The sequence below is a fragment of the Metopolophium dirhodum genome, chromosome 1 (genome assembly GCF_019925205.1).
Source record: "Metopolophium dirhodum isolate CAU chromosome 1, ASM1992520v1, whole genome shotgun sequence".
NCBI classification, from domain to species: Eukaryota; Metazoa; Arthropoda; class Insecta; order Hemiptera; family Aphididae; genus Metopolophium; species Metopolophium dirhodum.
In genome coordinates this window covers 33,408,329-33,426,933 of record NC_083560.1, presented here as the reverse complement: position 1 = coordinate 33,426,933, position 18,605 = coordinate 33,408,329, and the positions used below count along the sequence as shown (strand labels likewise).

General features: G+C 32.7%; 2 protein-coding genes and 1 pseudogene across 2 annotated transcripts; all 3 read right to left on the bottom strand.

Annotated features, from left to right (window-relative positions):
- Nucleotides 1–7,451: 7,451 nt before the first annotated feature.
- Nucleotides 7,452–10,574, bottom strand: LOC132936728 (uncharacterized). The gene has a single exon (XM_061003486.1). It carries the CDS (start codon nucleotides 10,572–10,574, stop codon nucleotides 7,452–7,454), a length of 3,123 nt encoding a protein of 1,040 aa, XP_060859469.1.
- Nucleotides 10,575–10,670: 96 nt separating this feature from the next.
- LOC132936719 (uncharacterized) lies at nucleotides 10,671–12,629 on the bottom strand. Its single transcript, XM_061003480.1, has one exon. It carries the CDS (start codon nucleotides 12,627–12,629, stop codon nucleotides 10,671–10,673), a length of 1,959 nt encoding a protein of 652 aa, XP_060859463.1.
- Nucleotides 12,630–15,142: 2,513 nt separating this feature from the next.
- LOC132936709 (uncharacterized) lies at nucleotides 15,143–17,303 on the bottom strand (annotated as a pseudogene).
- Between the last annotated feature and the right edge of the window lie 1,302 nt (nucleotides 17,304–18,605).

Below are 18,605 nucleotides of genomic sequence, written 5' to 3'. Positions count from 1 at the left end.
AATGATTGGTAATTTACGGAAGTGGCGACACATGATGGTTAATGTTGTAAACACGAGTATTATTTTTTTATTCACGTCAATTCCCAACTCTCGTTGGACGTGGTTGTAAATTATGCATTTATAACTTACCTACGGGTCACTGTTATTTATCCACACACGTTACTACATTAGTGTATTGTATTATTTATTAATATCATCGATAACCAGCGATAGTTCCTCGAGCAAACCATAATAATATTAATACAATAATACATAGGCACATAACCGATGGCTAAGTTCTATAATGCCGTGGTTATCTAACAAGATTATTTAGATATATTTATTTGAATTAAAAAATGATTATCTTTTATTAGGTACAGAGAAAACGGCATTACTGTAATTTGTATACTCGATCACAAATCGATCCCTACAAAGAATGTTTCGTTGAATTGGAATCTGTAAATAGCGAAAAAGAAATTACGCAGAGAGAAGCTGCAGGTTTTAGTAGTGTCACTGGATCACAAGGTTACAGAAGGTGCAATTGCAAACTAAAGTACAGAAGAATCAAATGCACTTGTCGATTAGCGGGAATAGTAACTTTTGTGTAACTCAAAATGTCACAACAGCATGCCTTGCGAAAAAAATATAATTAATAAATAATAATAAATATATTATATCATTTATAATAAAAAAAAATAGTAAGACAAATATTAATAACTGTAGTCTTTAATTAATTCAATTATGTGTATTTTCAGTCATTTACGTAATTGACCAACAGTCAATGGTTAATAACGTTCGGTTAGGTTAATAATATTCGGTCATTGAGGTAAAATTGTTTTATTTTGTTTTGTAATTTTCAACAATAATCTATCATCTTGGAAACTGACGTCATTGCCCGGTAGTTTACGAAATTAACCTAGCAACTTGGCTTATAACGTTAATGACCGGTTAATAACGTAAATGTTCAATTTTCGTCATTGACCGTAACATATATATATAATATAATATTAATATTAATTATAAAAAAGAAATACCTATTACACTATGATTTTTAACCTACCTATTACCTATATAATATAATATAATTATAAATAAAAACGTAATAGAATATCTAGTATTTTTGGACTTTTTGTCCAACAATCAAAAAATGAAACATTACTTTCTGTCAAACTTTTATCAGAACGAATATTTTGTCCCTGGCGAAAATTCGTGTAACAATGTTGTAGCTATAGGTAATATAAGAATCTTATATTATCTATGGTAGTAGCGATATGAGCACATAATACGTTTTATAAAAATAGCTTATATCCCATACAGCACAGTACATCCAGTGGATATCCAATGGTTATGTCAAATAACCATATAATGTCTTATCCAAAAATTACTTCAGATGGATATCTACTAGATATATTAAAAAACCATAAAATATTTTATCCATTAACTTCCAATTCCGGTTTTCTGCTGGATATTCCAAATTTCCATACAATATCTTATCCAAAAATGATGCTTCATGGATATCAAATATTATATATTATTATATTATAAATAATTATATAATATTAAATATACATGGTTTTTAACGTAATTTATGGGTGGGGGAGGGGCTTTAATATTACCATATAATTATATATATAAATAATTATTATTATATTAAATGCATAATATATATATATATTATATATTATTAATATATTTTTATATTTTAACCAATAATATAGTAATTATAACAGTCAACTGCAGTGACGATAATATAAATAATATATTGTATGTATAAATATATGAATATGATTATATATACGTTATAAACATTATAATATTTGATTTTCAAGAAGGAGAATTTGAAACGTAAACCGATACCGATTATGCGTCCGATACGCGTATCACTCGTATTATCATACGTCCGCGCACTTATACAAGATAAGACCGTGCTCTAGACTTTGAATTAAAACTGATAAGTGATAATTTACGATGATATATTATAACCTAACCTCAAACCTGCGTTGGCCCATCGTGCGCGTATTATTTATTATTTCACTGTCGCGTTTTTTTTAACTACGGACTTACCTCGTAATTGTGTGCTATTGTTATTTGTGTAGTTATAATGTTGTTATAATGTGCTTACAGTTCCTGCAGCAGTTATTATAATATGTAAGTATACTCACATGTTTCTATATATTTTCAGTGAACCTTAATATAAATATCATGTCTAGCAATCGAAAAACTAAAAGTCTTAGTGCTTTAACGGCTAGATCTTTTAGGCGTAGAGTAGCAAAATATATTATTGAAGATAACTTGGTATCGTTGAATTCTTCAATTGTGGTAGTAAAAAATAATGATGTCCCGAATGATGTAGCTGTCAGTGATTTAAATAATTTAAATGTAACCAATGAAATCCTAGAAACTGCAGAGTCTGCTGAATTTAATTCATCAACATCATAGACTTCAATTTTGAATGAACATTTAATATTAAATTAATTGCAGTATTCAGAAAAATATTGATTAAATTACTATGATAAATAATTAAGATTAAGGGTATAATAGAAAATGTTTAGAACTTTATATTTAATTGAAGTAAATAAAAAAAAATGTAATATTCATCATATAAATATAATTTAATAATTTAATCTTGATCATAGTATTTTATAATTTGTTACAGAATTTCAAGAAAAAGTATTGAAGAACTTTGCTTGTATCAAACTAACACTGAAACGTCTGGATGAAAAAATTAGCAGTGTCTCTTCATCACAGCCAGATGATATTGATGATGACGGAATCGAAGACATTTTTAAAGACTTTCCACTTTCCAAAGAAATTAATTTAATTAATTTAGAAGAAAAGCTGAAAAAAGACATGATTTACAAAAGAAAATTGGTAAATATATTAAGAACTATAATAAATGTGTGTGTAGGTCAGGTTAGGTATATATATATTTTTTTACAAAACTGTTATTTTGTTCTAGTTCAATGCTGTTTGTAAAATAGGGGGTATCAAAACGGACGATGTGACAAAATTAATTTTAAGAAAACTCTTCACCGACAAATTTGCTGCGTCATATAATTGGACTGGAGCAAAAGGCAAGAAACCATTATCAAGTTTATTCCTGTCCAAGATAATTATTGGTAAGATAGTTTTATTGAAGCTTAATTGTTTTTATGGTTCATATAATTTAATATAACCATTCAATTATTTTTATATAGATGCTGTAATCAGAAACGCCAAAGATTCCAAAGAGTCTGATGTTATTACATGTATTAAGAACTGGATGAGACATGCTGAAGCTAGATATAAAAACAAGTATAAACAATTTACATCATATATGATGAATATTTTCAGGGCAATTAATTAAATAGTTTCATAATTCATAATTCATAAATAAATATATTTCAGATTACTTAAACACAAAGATGATGCAGCAAATGATTTAGGGATGTAATAGATAGTTAATCATACACTTTTAACTTTTATAATTTTTAATTATTTATCTTATATACATTTTATAAAAACATATTTTTTTTAAAATAATTTAAGACAGTGTTTAATCAACATAGCTACATTTTATTTGTTTGTGTAATACTTAAAAAAAAAAAAGTCTCAAGATAATTATTAAATATAAGGCACTGAAATATTTAAATAATGCATTTTGGTTATAATAATATATTATATGTATTTGTATATATTAATTTTTTTAATTTTATATGTATTGATAGTTTCAAAATGATTATGTTAATTTCAAAGACTGAAATATGTACTGATTGTGTTTATTTTATAATATTATGATAAGGTGCGATTCAAAGACTGAATATTAGTTATTGTTTTTATTCAGTAAAAAAAAAAAATCTCAACATAATTATTAAATATAAGGCACTGAAATATTTAAATAATGCATTTTGGTTATAATATAATATATGTATTTGTATGTATTAATTGTTTTTAATTTTATATGTATTGATAGTTTCAAATTATGATGTTAATTCAAAGACTAAAATATTTAGTGATTGTGTTTATTTTATAATCTTATGATAAGGTGCAATTCAAAGACTGAATATTAGTTATTGTTTTTATTTAGTAAAAAAAGAATCTCAAAATAATTATTAAATATAAGGCACTGAAATATTTAAATAATGCATTTTGGTTATAATATAATATATGTATCTGTATGTGTTAATTTTTTTTAATTTTATATGTATTGATAGTTTCAAATTATGATATTAATTCAAAGACTGAATATAATTAGTTGTTTTTTATATAATAATAAGTTAATGTTCAAAAATGATATATATGAATGAATATGATATAAAAAATAAATTAATAACATGTTAAATTTGTTGTTATTCATTAATTCAATTTAATAAACATAATCTACATTTGCAACTGTATTCTTATAATACCCAAAAAAATATCTCAAACTCATCCATTGGATATATATATAAGTACATAAATAATAACTTATGGTTATTCATTAGATAACATAGTACATCTCATGGTTAACTTAAACAAATAACTAATGGATATTGAAATCCCATATCCAAAAATGCCGAAAAAACGGACATTTGGATATCTGATAGATATCCATTGGATGTCTTAAATATTTAATGGATATTATGGATATCTGGAAAGTACATCCACTGTATAACCAATGGATATATTTGTGCTGTGTGGGATATGTTTTGTGTGATGGTGAATATGTCATGGAGAGTATGGGAAATGCGCAGCAAGGCGGCAGACTATACAGGAAGTAACTAGTTAAGATGGCATGCTTATTGTAACTTTTAACCTACTACTGAATATTATTAGTTGAGTACCGAATTGATAATTTGTCTTCGATTGTAAAACATATTATGTATATTCACTTACCTCGTGTTGTATTGAGCAAGATGTGTAAACTCTCGTTGGAATGTGTACGTCTCCGATTGTGACGAGTCAATGCACGTTATTAACAATTTACGATTTACACTGCAATATCTTGGTGTTAGAACAAACGCAATAGTAAGTTAACTTTGTGAAGAAAGATTAATTTCATGTCGAAAGAAAAACTGGTCGGTGTTGTGTGGTTTTGCTGCTGATGCCGTTGACGAGGTCATCTGTGTTGATCTGCCGTGTTCCGCTGAGTGTACTACTATAAAGAGTCTATTGTCTGTGCGTGGCGTTTATATAAGAAAGCGATTGTTTTATCCCCACTCTATTGTTATAACGTAACGTCAGAATTGATGGTTCGTGTTTGTTATGTGAATTGCGCATGTCCGCGTATTCATGTTGTGTATCCATATATGGACATTTTTTTTTATTGTATGGACGTCTCGGAAAGATTGTTACGTAATCGTTAAGGAATGTTGGTTGGCTAATATTCTTTTGTATTGCAAAATATGTTTTAATTGCGTTTGTGTTCCTACACCCGAGTATGAGCTTACCTGGTACATTAATTTACAAGTTTACTCAAATATATAGTGTATTATTCATATACTACAATAACAATGTATAACGAATAAATAATTTATTTTATGTAACCTTAAATGTTTTTTTTGTGTTTATTACACTATTTACACTGGAGTGATTATTACACTATTTACACTGGTGTGATTATAGTTTTGATATACTTTATAGTTTTTTTATAGTAGATAAAAATATTACAGTAAATTTCGTAAAATTTGGTTTACACAGTACCTAGGTAATACAACGCGAGTTGTGAACTTGTAACGGATGACGTCCCTTTACTCCTACGTATACCAAATGATGAGTATAAGTAGATAACATGCAGATATAATAAATAATGCAAATATAATTATTACAACAATGTAAATCGAATAAGGAGAATAAGTAATTAACAAACAGGTATAATAAGTAATAGAAATAAGATACACAACTAAGATAGTGAGGAAGTTTAATTGGCAATCCATTATAAACCACCAATTACATTACCTAAAAAGTAATCTTTAGAAAAAACCACATCAGATATACGAAATTGTCAATCGCCTATAAAACAATGGGAAATGGGCATATATATATATGTGAGCAATACGGATAAGTTGATAGGCAAGGAGGAATGTAGGGGAGTAGGAGACCCCTATAAAAACAGACCTAAAACGGTCTGTAATCTGACGTGTTCGCCCATTGCCATCACAAGCATCTTCACGGCACTCAGCACCAGAATTATATAATTTATAATTTATACACCAGAGTAAAATCTTAATAAACGTCTTTTACAATTTAACGAGTTTAATTTTATTCAATCAACAAGAATAAATCCTCATCACAACGGTCTTGCTTCCTGTAACCCGGCAAACCACACAATCAACCCGATGGTCAGTGATCGCGCCGGGAACGATACAATTATAGCTCGTGCGCCCGGTACAGCAATACTTGTACGCAACGTTCACACACCGATCGACTTGTGTTTGTGTGTATATATGTTATAGCGACTCAAAGGAAGTGGACGGGTTCGCCGTGCAAGACCAGAGAGTGCTAGTGTGTGGTGGGTGTGTGAGTGTGTAGATGTGATAGTGTGTAAGCTTATAAAATAATGACAGAAAGGTAACTCTATTTAATAATGGATAACACGGTTGCTGGTAAAAATGGTTGTTGTATTGTACACAAAATAAATAATTATTTGTGGACACAAGGAATATAAAAAATCACAGCAACATAAAGGTATAAAATATGACTAATAATATTGTGACCCTTCTGGCCCAACAGGATATAATAATAAATATTAAATAATAACTCACAATTTGGACGGTGCACGGCTGGCCAGCTGCTACCCTTGCCTGTATAATAGTTTTATAATAGACACACAACAATAATAATATAAATTCACTGGCTATTCAAGCCAGACAATAATTTAAATAGCAATAACTAAGTACAGTTATAATATGATACTGTTTAAAATAACCCGACGATTAGCGTTGCGGTATATGCCAACAAAATAATAAAATATGCAAACGGCTATTAGAGCCGATGCTAACAATATAATATTTGTGGCGATTCGCGCCTATATACACAATGAATTATTACAATAACAATAACAGACACTGACGGCGATTCGCGCCTACAAAGAGTATAATAATATTTGTGGCGATTCGCGCCTATAATACACAATGAATTATTACAATAATAATAAAAAGACACTGGCGGCGATTCGCGCCTACAAAGAGTATAATAATATTGTTGGCTATTCGAGCCAAAAATGTATCTAATAAAATGCCGGCGATTAGCGTAATTTCGGCGTTGGCGTAACGGGATAGACTGACGATTCCGGCGGCCGTGTTAAAGCTTCCACACAGCGAGCCGTCGGCGGCTGCATTACATAACTCATTATCTACATTTATCTATTACATAATAATTCACGGACGACACAATTGACATAAAAATAATAAATACAAAACTTGCGGTGTGTGTGTGTGTGTGTAATCGGTCGGTGTGGACGGACTATTACGACGCTACCGCCGGCGCGAACATTCTCCCCCCCGTTGAGAAATCTATTTTTCAACAGACTCCTCTGCATCGATTGGGAGCTTGCAAAGTTTTGCGACTGGACGGCGCATTGTTTTACCGGAAGAGTTACGTACGGACACAACCCTTACGTTACCGTCACAACCTAGATGTAGTTCTATAACGCGTGCTAAGTGCCACTTAAAGGGCGGTAGGTTGTCTTCCTTGACAATTACTAAATCGTCTATGGCTAGGTTGGAGCTTCCTGATGTCCACTTTCCACGGACCTGTAGTTGGGGTAGGTACTCCATGTGCCATCGCTTCCAGAAAGTTTGAAGAAGATGTTGTACAAATTTCCAACGTCGCATTGCATGTGGTTCTTCGCCATTTAAATCAGGTTCTGGGAACGACGTTACAGGTGCACCGAGTAAGAAGTGCGCTGGGGTAAGTGAGGTGAAGTCGTTAGGATCGCTGCTCATAGGTGTCAATGGTCGGGAATTGAGGCAGGCTTCAATTTGACATAGCAGTGTACTGAGCTCACTTAGAGTTAGCTTTGCCTCTCCAGTAGTCCTAGCCAAGTGGTGTTTAGCGCTCTTAACTGCTGCTTCCCACAGTCCTCCAAAATGAGGGGCTGATGGGGGATTGAAGCGCCAGGTGATCCCTTCATTTGCTAGCTGACTGCCAAGATGTTGAGTATATTTGGTCAACTCCTTGTTCGCTCCAACGAAGTTTGTTCCGTTATCGCTCCACAGTTCTGCGGGTTTGCCTCGTCTAGCAACAAATCGTCTTAAGGCCGCTATAAAAGCCTTGCTCGTTAAGTCCTCGACTGCTTCTATATGAACCGCTCTTGTAGAAAAACACACGAATATTGATACCCACGCCTTTGTTCCTGATCGACCCCTGATTCCGCTTCGGATGATTAACGGTCCTGCAAAATCCACGCCCGTGTACGTGAAGGGACGTGAACATTGTACTCTTTCCTTTGGTAATGGCGCCATTATTGGAATTTGAAAGGTCGGTTTGCTCCGTACACACTTCACGCACCTTCGAACTGTTGAGCGCGCTAATAGTCTACCAGACAGCGGCCAATACCTCTGCCTGATTTCCGCTAATAATAACTGAGGACCACAATGCAATAATTTCATGTGATAATCTAAGAATATCAACTGTGTAATTCTGTGATTGTATGGAAGAATTATTGGTTGTCTTTGGTCTTGTGAAAGATTGGCATTGTCAAGACGACCACCCACTACTATCATGCCATACCTTAGACCGATGTTCAATGACCTTAACTTGCTTCGACCAGGAATGTCCTTATTTTTTGCTAATGCTTCATACTCCTCCGGAAAGGCCTCCCTTTGAGCATAAGTTATCAGTCTCTGTTCAGCAACCATTAACTCTTTAACTGTCAGATAGCGTACTAGTTGTGGGGTGCGTTTAGTTTTTATGAATTCAATGAACCGCAGAATCCACGCAGTTGCTCGACGTAGGCGTTGCCAGTTTGAGCATGAATCAACAAGTCGCATTGGTAACGGCACTGTTAAAAGAACGAAACGTACGGTTTTCTGCTCAGGTAATTCTTCTCCAGTTGGCAGTGATACTCGTTCGAATCGCCAACCATTTTGCTCATGAGATAGCCATTTTGGTCCACTCCACCACAACTCGATGCCTTTCAAGTCTTTCGCCTTCACACCCCTCGATAACACATCTGCTGGATTATCATAAGTCCTCACATAGTACCATTGCTCAGTATTGGTAATATCTAAAATCTGTGCAACACGGTTTGACACATAAGTTTTCAAACGACTAGATTGGCTATTCAACCATCCCAACACTATAGTTGAATCGGTCCACAGGTAAAATTTATGTATGTCAACCTTCCATGACTTGGCTACCTTCATTGCTAACTGAGCCAGTACTAGGGCTCCTCCCAATTCTAATCTAGGGATTGTAGCTCCCTTGAGAGGGGCGACCCGAGTAGATGCGCACAATAATCGTGATTGCCATACTCCGCTTGGCAGTTTACACCGTACATAAATACATGCACCATAGGCATTTTCTGATGCATCACAAAAGCCGTGAAACTCGGTCCTTAATCCTGCACATGCGACTGCCTTTCTTGGAATTTCCAGTGTTTTAAGCGTACTGAGGTCTGACCAGTAATTGTACCATTTTTGTTTTATTTCAACAGACAATGAACTATCCCAATCTGCTTTAACGAGCCATAGTTGCTGCAGAAAAATTTTTCCTTTTACCAACACTGGAGCAAGGAATCCTAGTGGGTCAAATATACTGTTTAGAGCGGACAGGAGACTACGCTTAGTTGCTTCACTGTTCTTGTCAGAAATCGCTACGTTGAACTGAAAGACGTCTACCACTGGCTTCCAACATAGGCCTAACGATTTAATTACGTCATTTTCACCCAAATCTAACACTAATAACTCATCATCATTTTTGTTGTCGATATGTTCGAGTACTGACTGCGAGTTTGAACACCATTTTCGTAATGGCATTTTTGCTGAATTCAATATCCTAGTAATATTCCTCTGTAGACGTAAACACTCTATCTCAGTTTGTGCACCAGACAGGAGGTCATCCATGTAGAAATCTGTTCGTACTGCCTTAGCTGCATTGGGAAACTGACTGTTGAATTCTTCTGATAGGACTGACAGACATTTTGTGGTCATGAATGAAGCAGAAGTTGTACCGTATGCAACTCTTCCCAGTCTATAAGTCCGTAACGCTTCACTAGGGGTTGACCTCCAGACGATACGCTGCAAGTTTCGGTCTTCTTCTGCAACCTCTACCTGTCGAAACATTTTTTCTACGTCCGCAGTGATAACGAACTGATGACTTCTAAACCGACATAAGATCGAAAACAATTCTTCTTGGATACTCGGACCACACATTAGGACATCGTTTAAAGATAGTCCTGATGAGCTCTTAGCTGATGCGTCGAAAACTACTCGTACCTTTGTAGTTAGACTGGCCGTTTTGACCACTGCGTTGTGTGGTAAGTAAAATTGCCTTGATGTTGGAATTTCGTTTTCAATTACTTCCTCCATGTGACCCATTTCTAAATATTGTGTCATGAATTTTACATACTCGGTACGTAGTTGTTCATCTCGTGATAATCTTCTTTCAACGCTAATGAAGCGTGACATGGCCATAGATATGCTATCGCCTAGTTGGCTAACTTCTGGTTTTACAGGTAGACGGAGCACAAACCGACCATCAGCTCTCCTGTTGGCAGTTTTTTCGAAATGTCATACCGTTTCCTGTTCTTCTACATGACGCTTATTGGCCTTGGATAACCTACCGAACAATCCTTGATCTGTTTTCATTGTTCGCCATTCGTCTTCTAGTGACGCTCCAATACTCACTAAGCAATTAACGTTAAACTCTCCGGTCATAACCCAGCCTAATTTTGTGGATTGTAATGTGAGATTACTAGTTTGAAGCGGAATCCTTTCTGACTCTAACAACTCAAAAAATATTCCTGCACCCATTAACATATCGATGGTACCTGCTTGGTCGAACTGAGGGTCAGCTAACTGTGAGAGTATATTTTTTTTGATTCCCCAGCCGTCTGAGGGTCTTGTACTTGATGATAATGTGTTGACAATTGATGGTAACACGTAACATGATATGTTAGCTTGGAATGGTGATACTCGGGAACAAACCTTGATGTCTACCCTTGTAGTCGATTGTGTTCTGCTTGAACCGATTCCACTCACTGGCAATGCAACCCTTTCTCCTGATAGTTTAAGTACGTTTTGTAACCTTTTAGATATAAAATTCACTTGAGCGCCGCTGTCTAACACGGCACGACATATGAACTGCATTCCATTTGTATTTTTGACGATCACTTGTGCTGTAGCTAAAAATGCATAACGGTTCCCTGATGACCATAAGGTAGCTGATAACGCACCAGTTGCAGATGATTCTCCTTCACTTGTATTGCTAACCTTCTGGTCATCGGATACACTTTTTGAGAAATGTAGTAGAGTATTATGCTTCAACCCACACTCTCCACATGAACCGTTTGACTTGCATGTTTTCGTTGTATGATACGCGGACAAACAATTAAAACATAAATGAGTGTCTCGTATAATATTTAGACGATCATTTATACTCAAGTCCTTAAACTTGTCACACGCATATATCCTATGCAACCCGGTACAGCATGGACATTTTGTGGTCTGACCCCTTCCAGTGACTAAAAATGCCATTTTGGTAGTTTTCTCCGACTTTCTTTGTTTACTAGTTGATTGGTGTTGGCCTGTTGCCATTGGTTGACTATGAGATCGTGACTGTATTTCCGAGTTTGAATTTTCAAATGCAATACATCTTCTGGCTAAAAACCTTTCTATGTCTATGTACTTGGGTAATTGCGAGTCCTCTTGTCGAAGCTGCCACTCATGTGCCGTATTCTTGTCAAGACACCTTAGAATAATGGTAACTAGCCATGCGTCCCACTGCTCTATTGGTTGGCCTAAGGCCTTAAGCGCAGCTACATGACTTCCAATGTGTGAATGTAGTAATTGTAACGCTTCTATGGTAGCGGTATCTACACGAGGTGCATCAAGAAGCGCTCTTATGTGCGTCTGTATCACGAGGCTTCTGTTGTCATATCTCTGCTTCAGCCGTTCGGTAAACACCTCATAATTTCCGTCGACCATCGGGATTGAACTAACGATATCTAAAGCTGGGCCACTCAAACAGGATCTTAAATAATATAATTTTTGTACTGACGTAAGCCCTTCATCATTGTGAACCAACGCGCGAAAAACATCATAAAAGGCCTCCCAGTTTTCAATGTCACCGTTAAATGTGGGCAGAGGTATAGGTGTCAATCTAACCCGGTTTGTATTACTTGACGATCCAAACGATGTATTTGGCCCTACCGTACTTGAAGAGCTCCGGGTGTTGATGATTTCTTGCATTTGAGATCTTGTTTCGAAGTAGTTCCTTTCAAATAATGCTCGTTCTTCTTCTTCCTTCTCTGGTTCTTCCGTAATTAACTCAATCTCACATTGAACTGCGTCAAATTTTTTATTTATATTAGGTAATTCTTCTTGACGAAACTCGAGGAGAGAGATTGACTGTTCATTGTGATCAAATTCCTTTACAAAATTACGAAGTCGTGTTAATGAGGCCTTCACCACTCCACGTTTTTTTCTTAATAAGATCATCTGTTTCTCATTATCCTCATCGAGAACCATAATGACAATAATGCGATCTTGATCCGATAAACTTACGAATTTACGACGAATTAATAAGGAACGAATATACAGTAATATATCGCGAATCTCAATTAATTAAGCGAATCAAGATATATGTAACAGTAATTGATAACTCTAAAACGATATTGATTTGCATTAGTAATTTTTTGTGACATTTATATAATAAAACACAAATACTCAGCTTATTTCATTCAAATATTGCTATTCTTGATATAATATAATCGCGTACGAAACGTTATAAATCGGCAATTATAATTATGACATATATAACGACGATAATACTTGTTACGCGTGACTCTTAGATAATATGATAATCACGTCGAGGTCACCAAAATGATCGCGCCGGGAACGATACAATTATAGCTCGTGCGCCCGGTACAGCAATACTTGTACGCAACGTTCACAGACCGATCGACTTGTGTTTGTGTGTATATATGTTATAGCGACTCAAAGGAAGTGGACGGGTTCGCCGTGCAAGACCAGAGAGTGCTAGTGTGTGGTGGGTGTGTGAGTGTGTAGATGTGATAGTGTGTAAGCTTATAAAATAATGACAGAAAGGTAACTCTATTTAATAATGGATAACACGGTTGCTGGTAAAAATGGTTGTTGTATTGTACACAAAATAAATAATTATTTGTGGACACAAGGAATATAAAAAATCACAGCAACATAGAGGTATAAAATATGACTAATAATATTGTGGCCCTTCTGGCCCAACAGGATATAATAATAAATAATAAATAATAAACTCACAATTTGGACGGTGCACGGCTGGCCAGCTGCTACCCTTGCCTGTATAATAGTTTTATAATGGACACACAACAATAATAATATAAATTCACTGGCTATTCAAGCCAGACAATAATTTAAATAGCAATAACTAAGTACAGTTATAATATGATACTGTTTAAAATAACCCGACGATTAGCGTTGCGGTATATGCCAACAAAATAATAAAATATGCAAACGGCTATTAGAGCCGATGCTAACAATATAATATTTGTGGCGATTCGCGCCTATATACACAATGAATTATTACAATAATAATAACAGACACTGACGGCGATTCGCGCCTACAAAGAGTATAATAATATTTGTGGCGATTCGCGCCTATAATACACAATGAATTATTACAATAATAATAAAAAGACACTGGCGGCGATTCGCGCCTACAAAGAGTATAATAATATTTGTGGCGATTCGCGCCTATAATACACAATGAATTATTACAATAATAATAAAAAGACACTGGCGGCGATTCGCGCCTACAAAGAGTATAATAATATTGTTGGCTATTCGAGCCAAAAATGTATCTAATAAAATGCCGGCGATTAGCGTAATTTCGGCGTTGGCGTAACGGGATAGACTGACGATTCCGGCGGCCGTGTTAAAGCTTCCACACAGCGAGCCGTCGGCGGCTGCATTACATAACTCATTATCTACATTTATCTATTACATAATAATTCACGGACGACACAATTGACATAAAAATAATAAATACAAAACTTGCGGTGTGTGTGTGTGTGTGTGATCGGTCGGTGTGGACGGACTATTACGACGCTACCGCCGGCGCGAACAGTCAGTTTACCACAAACTTAATTATTTTACTTAATTATAACTTATAATATGTATACAATAATCAGATATATTACATTTTAAATCACACCATCGTCTTAAGCACATAAATATCCTTAGGATCATTAAAAAAAAATTTCGAAATACTATCGTAAGTTATAAAAATCCATGTGTAAATCAAACTACTAATATTTTCAATATTATACACGTGATAGTGTTACTTTGTTAGATTTTTGGCACAAAATTATACCAAAGACATATAATCTATTACCATTATTGCTGCCACGGGTTTGATAGGTTTTCTAAATTGCTTAAAATTACAAAGATGAACCTTAAGAAAATCATTTTGTACTTTATAGTGTACACTAATCTAAGACGCACACACAAACCCAGTAAACAAATATACATATATTAAACGTATAATATACGGATATGAATAACCTAAGTTACGTATAATAAACGAATATATTTAGTTGATGATAGGTAGAAATCATGGATATTTTTGGGTCAAAAGATAGATATTCAACGTATATTATGTTTGTAATAAACGTAAATTCCAACGTATATTCAACGTTTTAAATACGTATATATTAGTGGCAAAAATCATGTTTATAATCAGTTTATATACGAGTATATTTGGTGCAGCCAGCAACGTATAAATTACGTTTAAAACACGTATATAATAGTAGTATGAATTTGGGATATGATACGTATATCATATACGTGTATTTTAGTATAAATTCGTAGATTCAAAATTCAAAATTTAAATAGATTCATAAATAGGTGTCAGTAGAAAATGTAGAATATGCACTTTTTATTTATATAGAAGTATTGTAGTAGATAATTAATATTTAGTTATATATATATAAATATATTAGTATTTATATATAATCTTAAAAATCATGTTTTAATATTAATGTAAATCAATTATCTTATTATTGGGATTTCCTCTTAGGAGCCTGCTTTAGCCAATCACTCATATGTATTTTAATCAGTTTCAGTGATTCTTCGGGAAACATGAACTTCACAGCATCTGTGAAAAATATAAAATAATATATAATTAGCTTTTCAAAGTTAAAACTCGAAGTAGTCTCGATTTAATAATAAATAATTTGTTATTATTAATTACAAATTAAATCAAAAGCAGTTATTTAGTTGTGTGAAAACGAAATACAAAAACTGTATCCCTATAAGTAACTGAATGAATTTAAGACTTAAAAAGTCAATCCAAAATCTTATTTTCCAAAAGTACTTTTAGTAACTTGGAAAATATATATAGGTTTTAGTTGAAAAGGTTAAGTAAAGATTAAGATGCTCGCGGAAGTAATTTGAAAGCAGTCCCCGCGACGTCGTCGGTTCAAACAGGAAAAAAAAGTAATGATTAAGATAAAGTAGTAATTGTGAGGCAGTTTTATACTCTAACTATGAAAACTAAGCCTAACCTGATAGAAGTTGTGCTCATGTTCAGTTTTTGATGAAATTAAAATTATTAAAATTATAAATTGTCTACTGTATAGTTTTAACCTATTTTTTTTAGTTTAGAATCATACCTATTATAATTGTACAAATTTCCATTTTTCCAAGTGCTCGCTTCTCTCCTCTTCCCACCATGTTCAATCCCTCAGCCATGCGATTTTCAAAAACTATCTTCATTATTTGATAAGTAGTTCTTTTTGAGTCAAATGACTTTCCATTTCTGCGAATAACATTAGCCTATTCAAAGGAAAAAAAAAGATATACTTTTATAAAATTTAAATTTAAAAAAAAATTAAAACATACTAAGATTTGTTTAAGTTCATCATCGGCTTCAAGACTGTCAAGTTGTTCCATGGTCTGTTACGGTATTTTTAAATTTGACCGAGTTATGTTTTCAACTGTTTGATTTTGAGTTGTTTGGTGGTTTTGTCTGTCAATTACTTCTGCTATTAAATTTTGATTTTTCATCACATAAATTTTTATAACATTTACATCCTTTTGAAGGGAAACCATTTGATTAAACACTGAAAATGCAATAATCTACAATTTTTTAAAATTCTAAACAGAGCAGAAAATGTATTTAGCAATTCTTTGTTTTTTCTTAGTTATGAATTATTATGAATATAATTTATTATGTGTTCACACACAGACAAACAAATAAAAAAATTGCAGAATCTACCACAACATTTTACACTTGTAACCACAAACCCTTAAGTAACCACCCAATCAGCCTTGCAATTGATTCATCTCAACCAATTCCTCACAATCGTCCCAAAATACTTAAAAGACAGCAGAGTCATCTACTTCCTACATGATTATTTTAATTTTTAACTATACAATAGAGCTATAATTTCTTCAAATCAAGTAATTCAAAATTAAATATAATATTGTAAATATCACATACATATGATATTTAAAAAAATATTATATTTATTACAATAAAATTATAATACAATATGATTATTAGTATATTATATTAAATTTACATTAAAATTGAAGGTATTGTGTATTGTGTATTTGTATTATTCAAATAAAGTCAAAACAACTGAATTAGTTTTCATTGTATACAAATTATATTCTAATACAAAAATAAGGTCCAGAAGATTTATTGATTCAACTAATTCAATCATTTTTATTACCTTTCATAACTGTATGACAGACACATTGCATTTTATCCATCATATTATTATCACTTGATATAGATGTTGGATTTGTATTTGTTAAATTTTGTTGTAAATTTTGGGACAATACTGTTTAACATAAGAATATTATTATGATAATTATTAATATATATATAATCAAGTTTACCAGTATATTGTTCAGAATTTTCTTCATCATAATTTATGTTTGATTGCTCCATTATATCAGGTGAGTTTTCTTTACTCCTGCACATATCAAATAAGCCTAAAAATAAATTCAGTTGTAGTAATTTGTAGTAATAATTCTATTATCACTATTATTATTATTATTATCATTACTATTAATAGCTTTGAAATAAATAAAACATAAATAAACATAAACATTACATTTAGGAAAATTAAACAAGTTCTTCTTATTATTATTTTGTATTAATATCGTATGACAGCCTTTGGACTTAGCCATGATTCATGAGAGTATTAGTTAACATTTTAATGCTTAAAACCGTTTTTAAAATGTGTTGTATAGTGCGGTTACCACTAATTGTACCATGGTGGTTATCTGCAAGTTAAATTCTACCAGTTATAGTGCTTACCAGCACTTTACCAGACACAGTAAAAACGGCCCTTTTTAGTCTTAAAAAAAAAAAAAATTCAATACAAAACTAAATTATAGAAATACCAGAAGGTTTTGGAGCTTTGTTCAAATCCACGGACGATACATAGTAATTCCGATGAAGTATTGAATCACTTCCGTCTGAATCGATTTGTGTATTTTTCTTTTTTAATCCTAGATTACAATTAAATGAATTATTATCTAAAAGTTATGCTGTAAATAATCAATAATATTTTATTAAACAAACATAATAAAAAATATACAAGGTGATTTTTTAATTAAATACCACTCATTTTTTTTAAAAAGTATTAACTTTTTTGGAATATAATTATTTTCAAATAGCTAAATCTTGGTTATTTCAGTAGTATGATATTTTTCACCTTGATTTTACCCCAAATGAGTAACAACTTTTAATTTTTAAATATTTTTTAATTTTATACCAGAAAAATATTAAAATTAATACATTTTCAAAAACTGAATGTTGTGTCATCAAAAAATCAATCTGAGTAGTAAGCATGCATTATATGTGTAACTTTTTAAATATATACATGTATTAACATGTATATATTTAAATATAAAATTTACAAAATCAAACATTATTTTATTAACAAATTTCAATTATTGTGTTATTAGAATGTAAGTTAACGAAAAAAATTATTACATTAAATTTAGAGCAATGGTGTACACTCATGTCTGAATCTAATTACATTTCAATTACTAACAACTTACATACCAGGTGTAGACGTGTAAGAATTACTGAGAACTTCACATATTCAATTAATGTGAAGCAGAGTTCAATAACCTTGCATATAAATGATGATTATATTACACTCTCGCATATAGATTTCTGCAGACTAAAACAACTTCAACATTGTGTCGACCTTTATATCGCAGAAAAACAGAAACGTCTACCGAGTTTTCAAGCAACATTCGATGCAGCTTACGAACTGATTAAAAACGATGTCCGTGGTTTGCCCATCAGTTGCCAGAGAAACGAATTCACATACCAGTATATACAGAACTATGATTTTAGTTATTATTCTCATCTACAAAACGATGACACTTCATTTTTGTATGAGATTTTACAATTTCATTTTAATGTAATGTCTGACATGATTTTACAGGACTTAATAGTATGATATAATACAAATT

What these genes read in the sequence shown, in the direction of transcription:
- LOC132936719 (XM_061003480.1), bottom strand. Translation starts at nt 12,629, where the DNA reads ATGGTTCTCGATGAGGATAATGAGAAACAGATGATCTTATTAAGAAAA.
- LOC132936728 (XM_061003486.1), bottom strand. Translation starts at nt 10,574, where the DNA reads ATGGCCATGTCACGCTTCATTAGCGTTGAAAGAAGATTATCACGAGAT.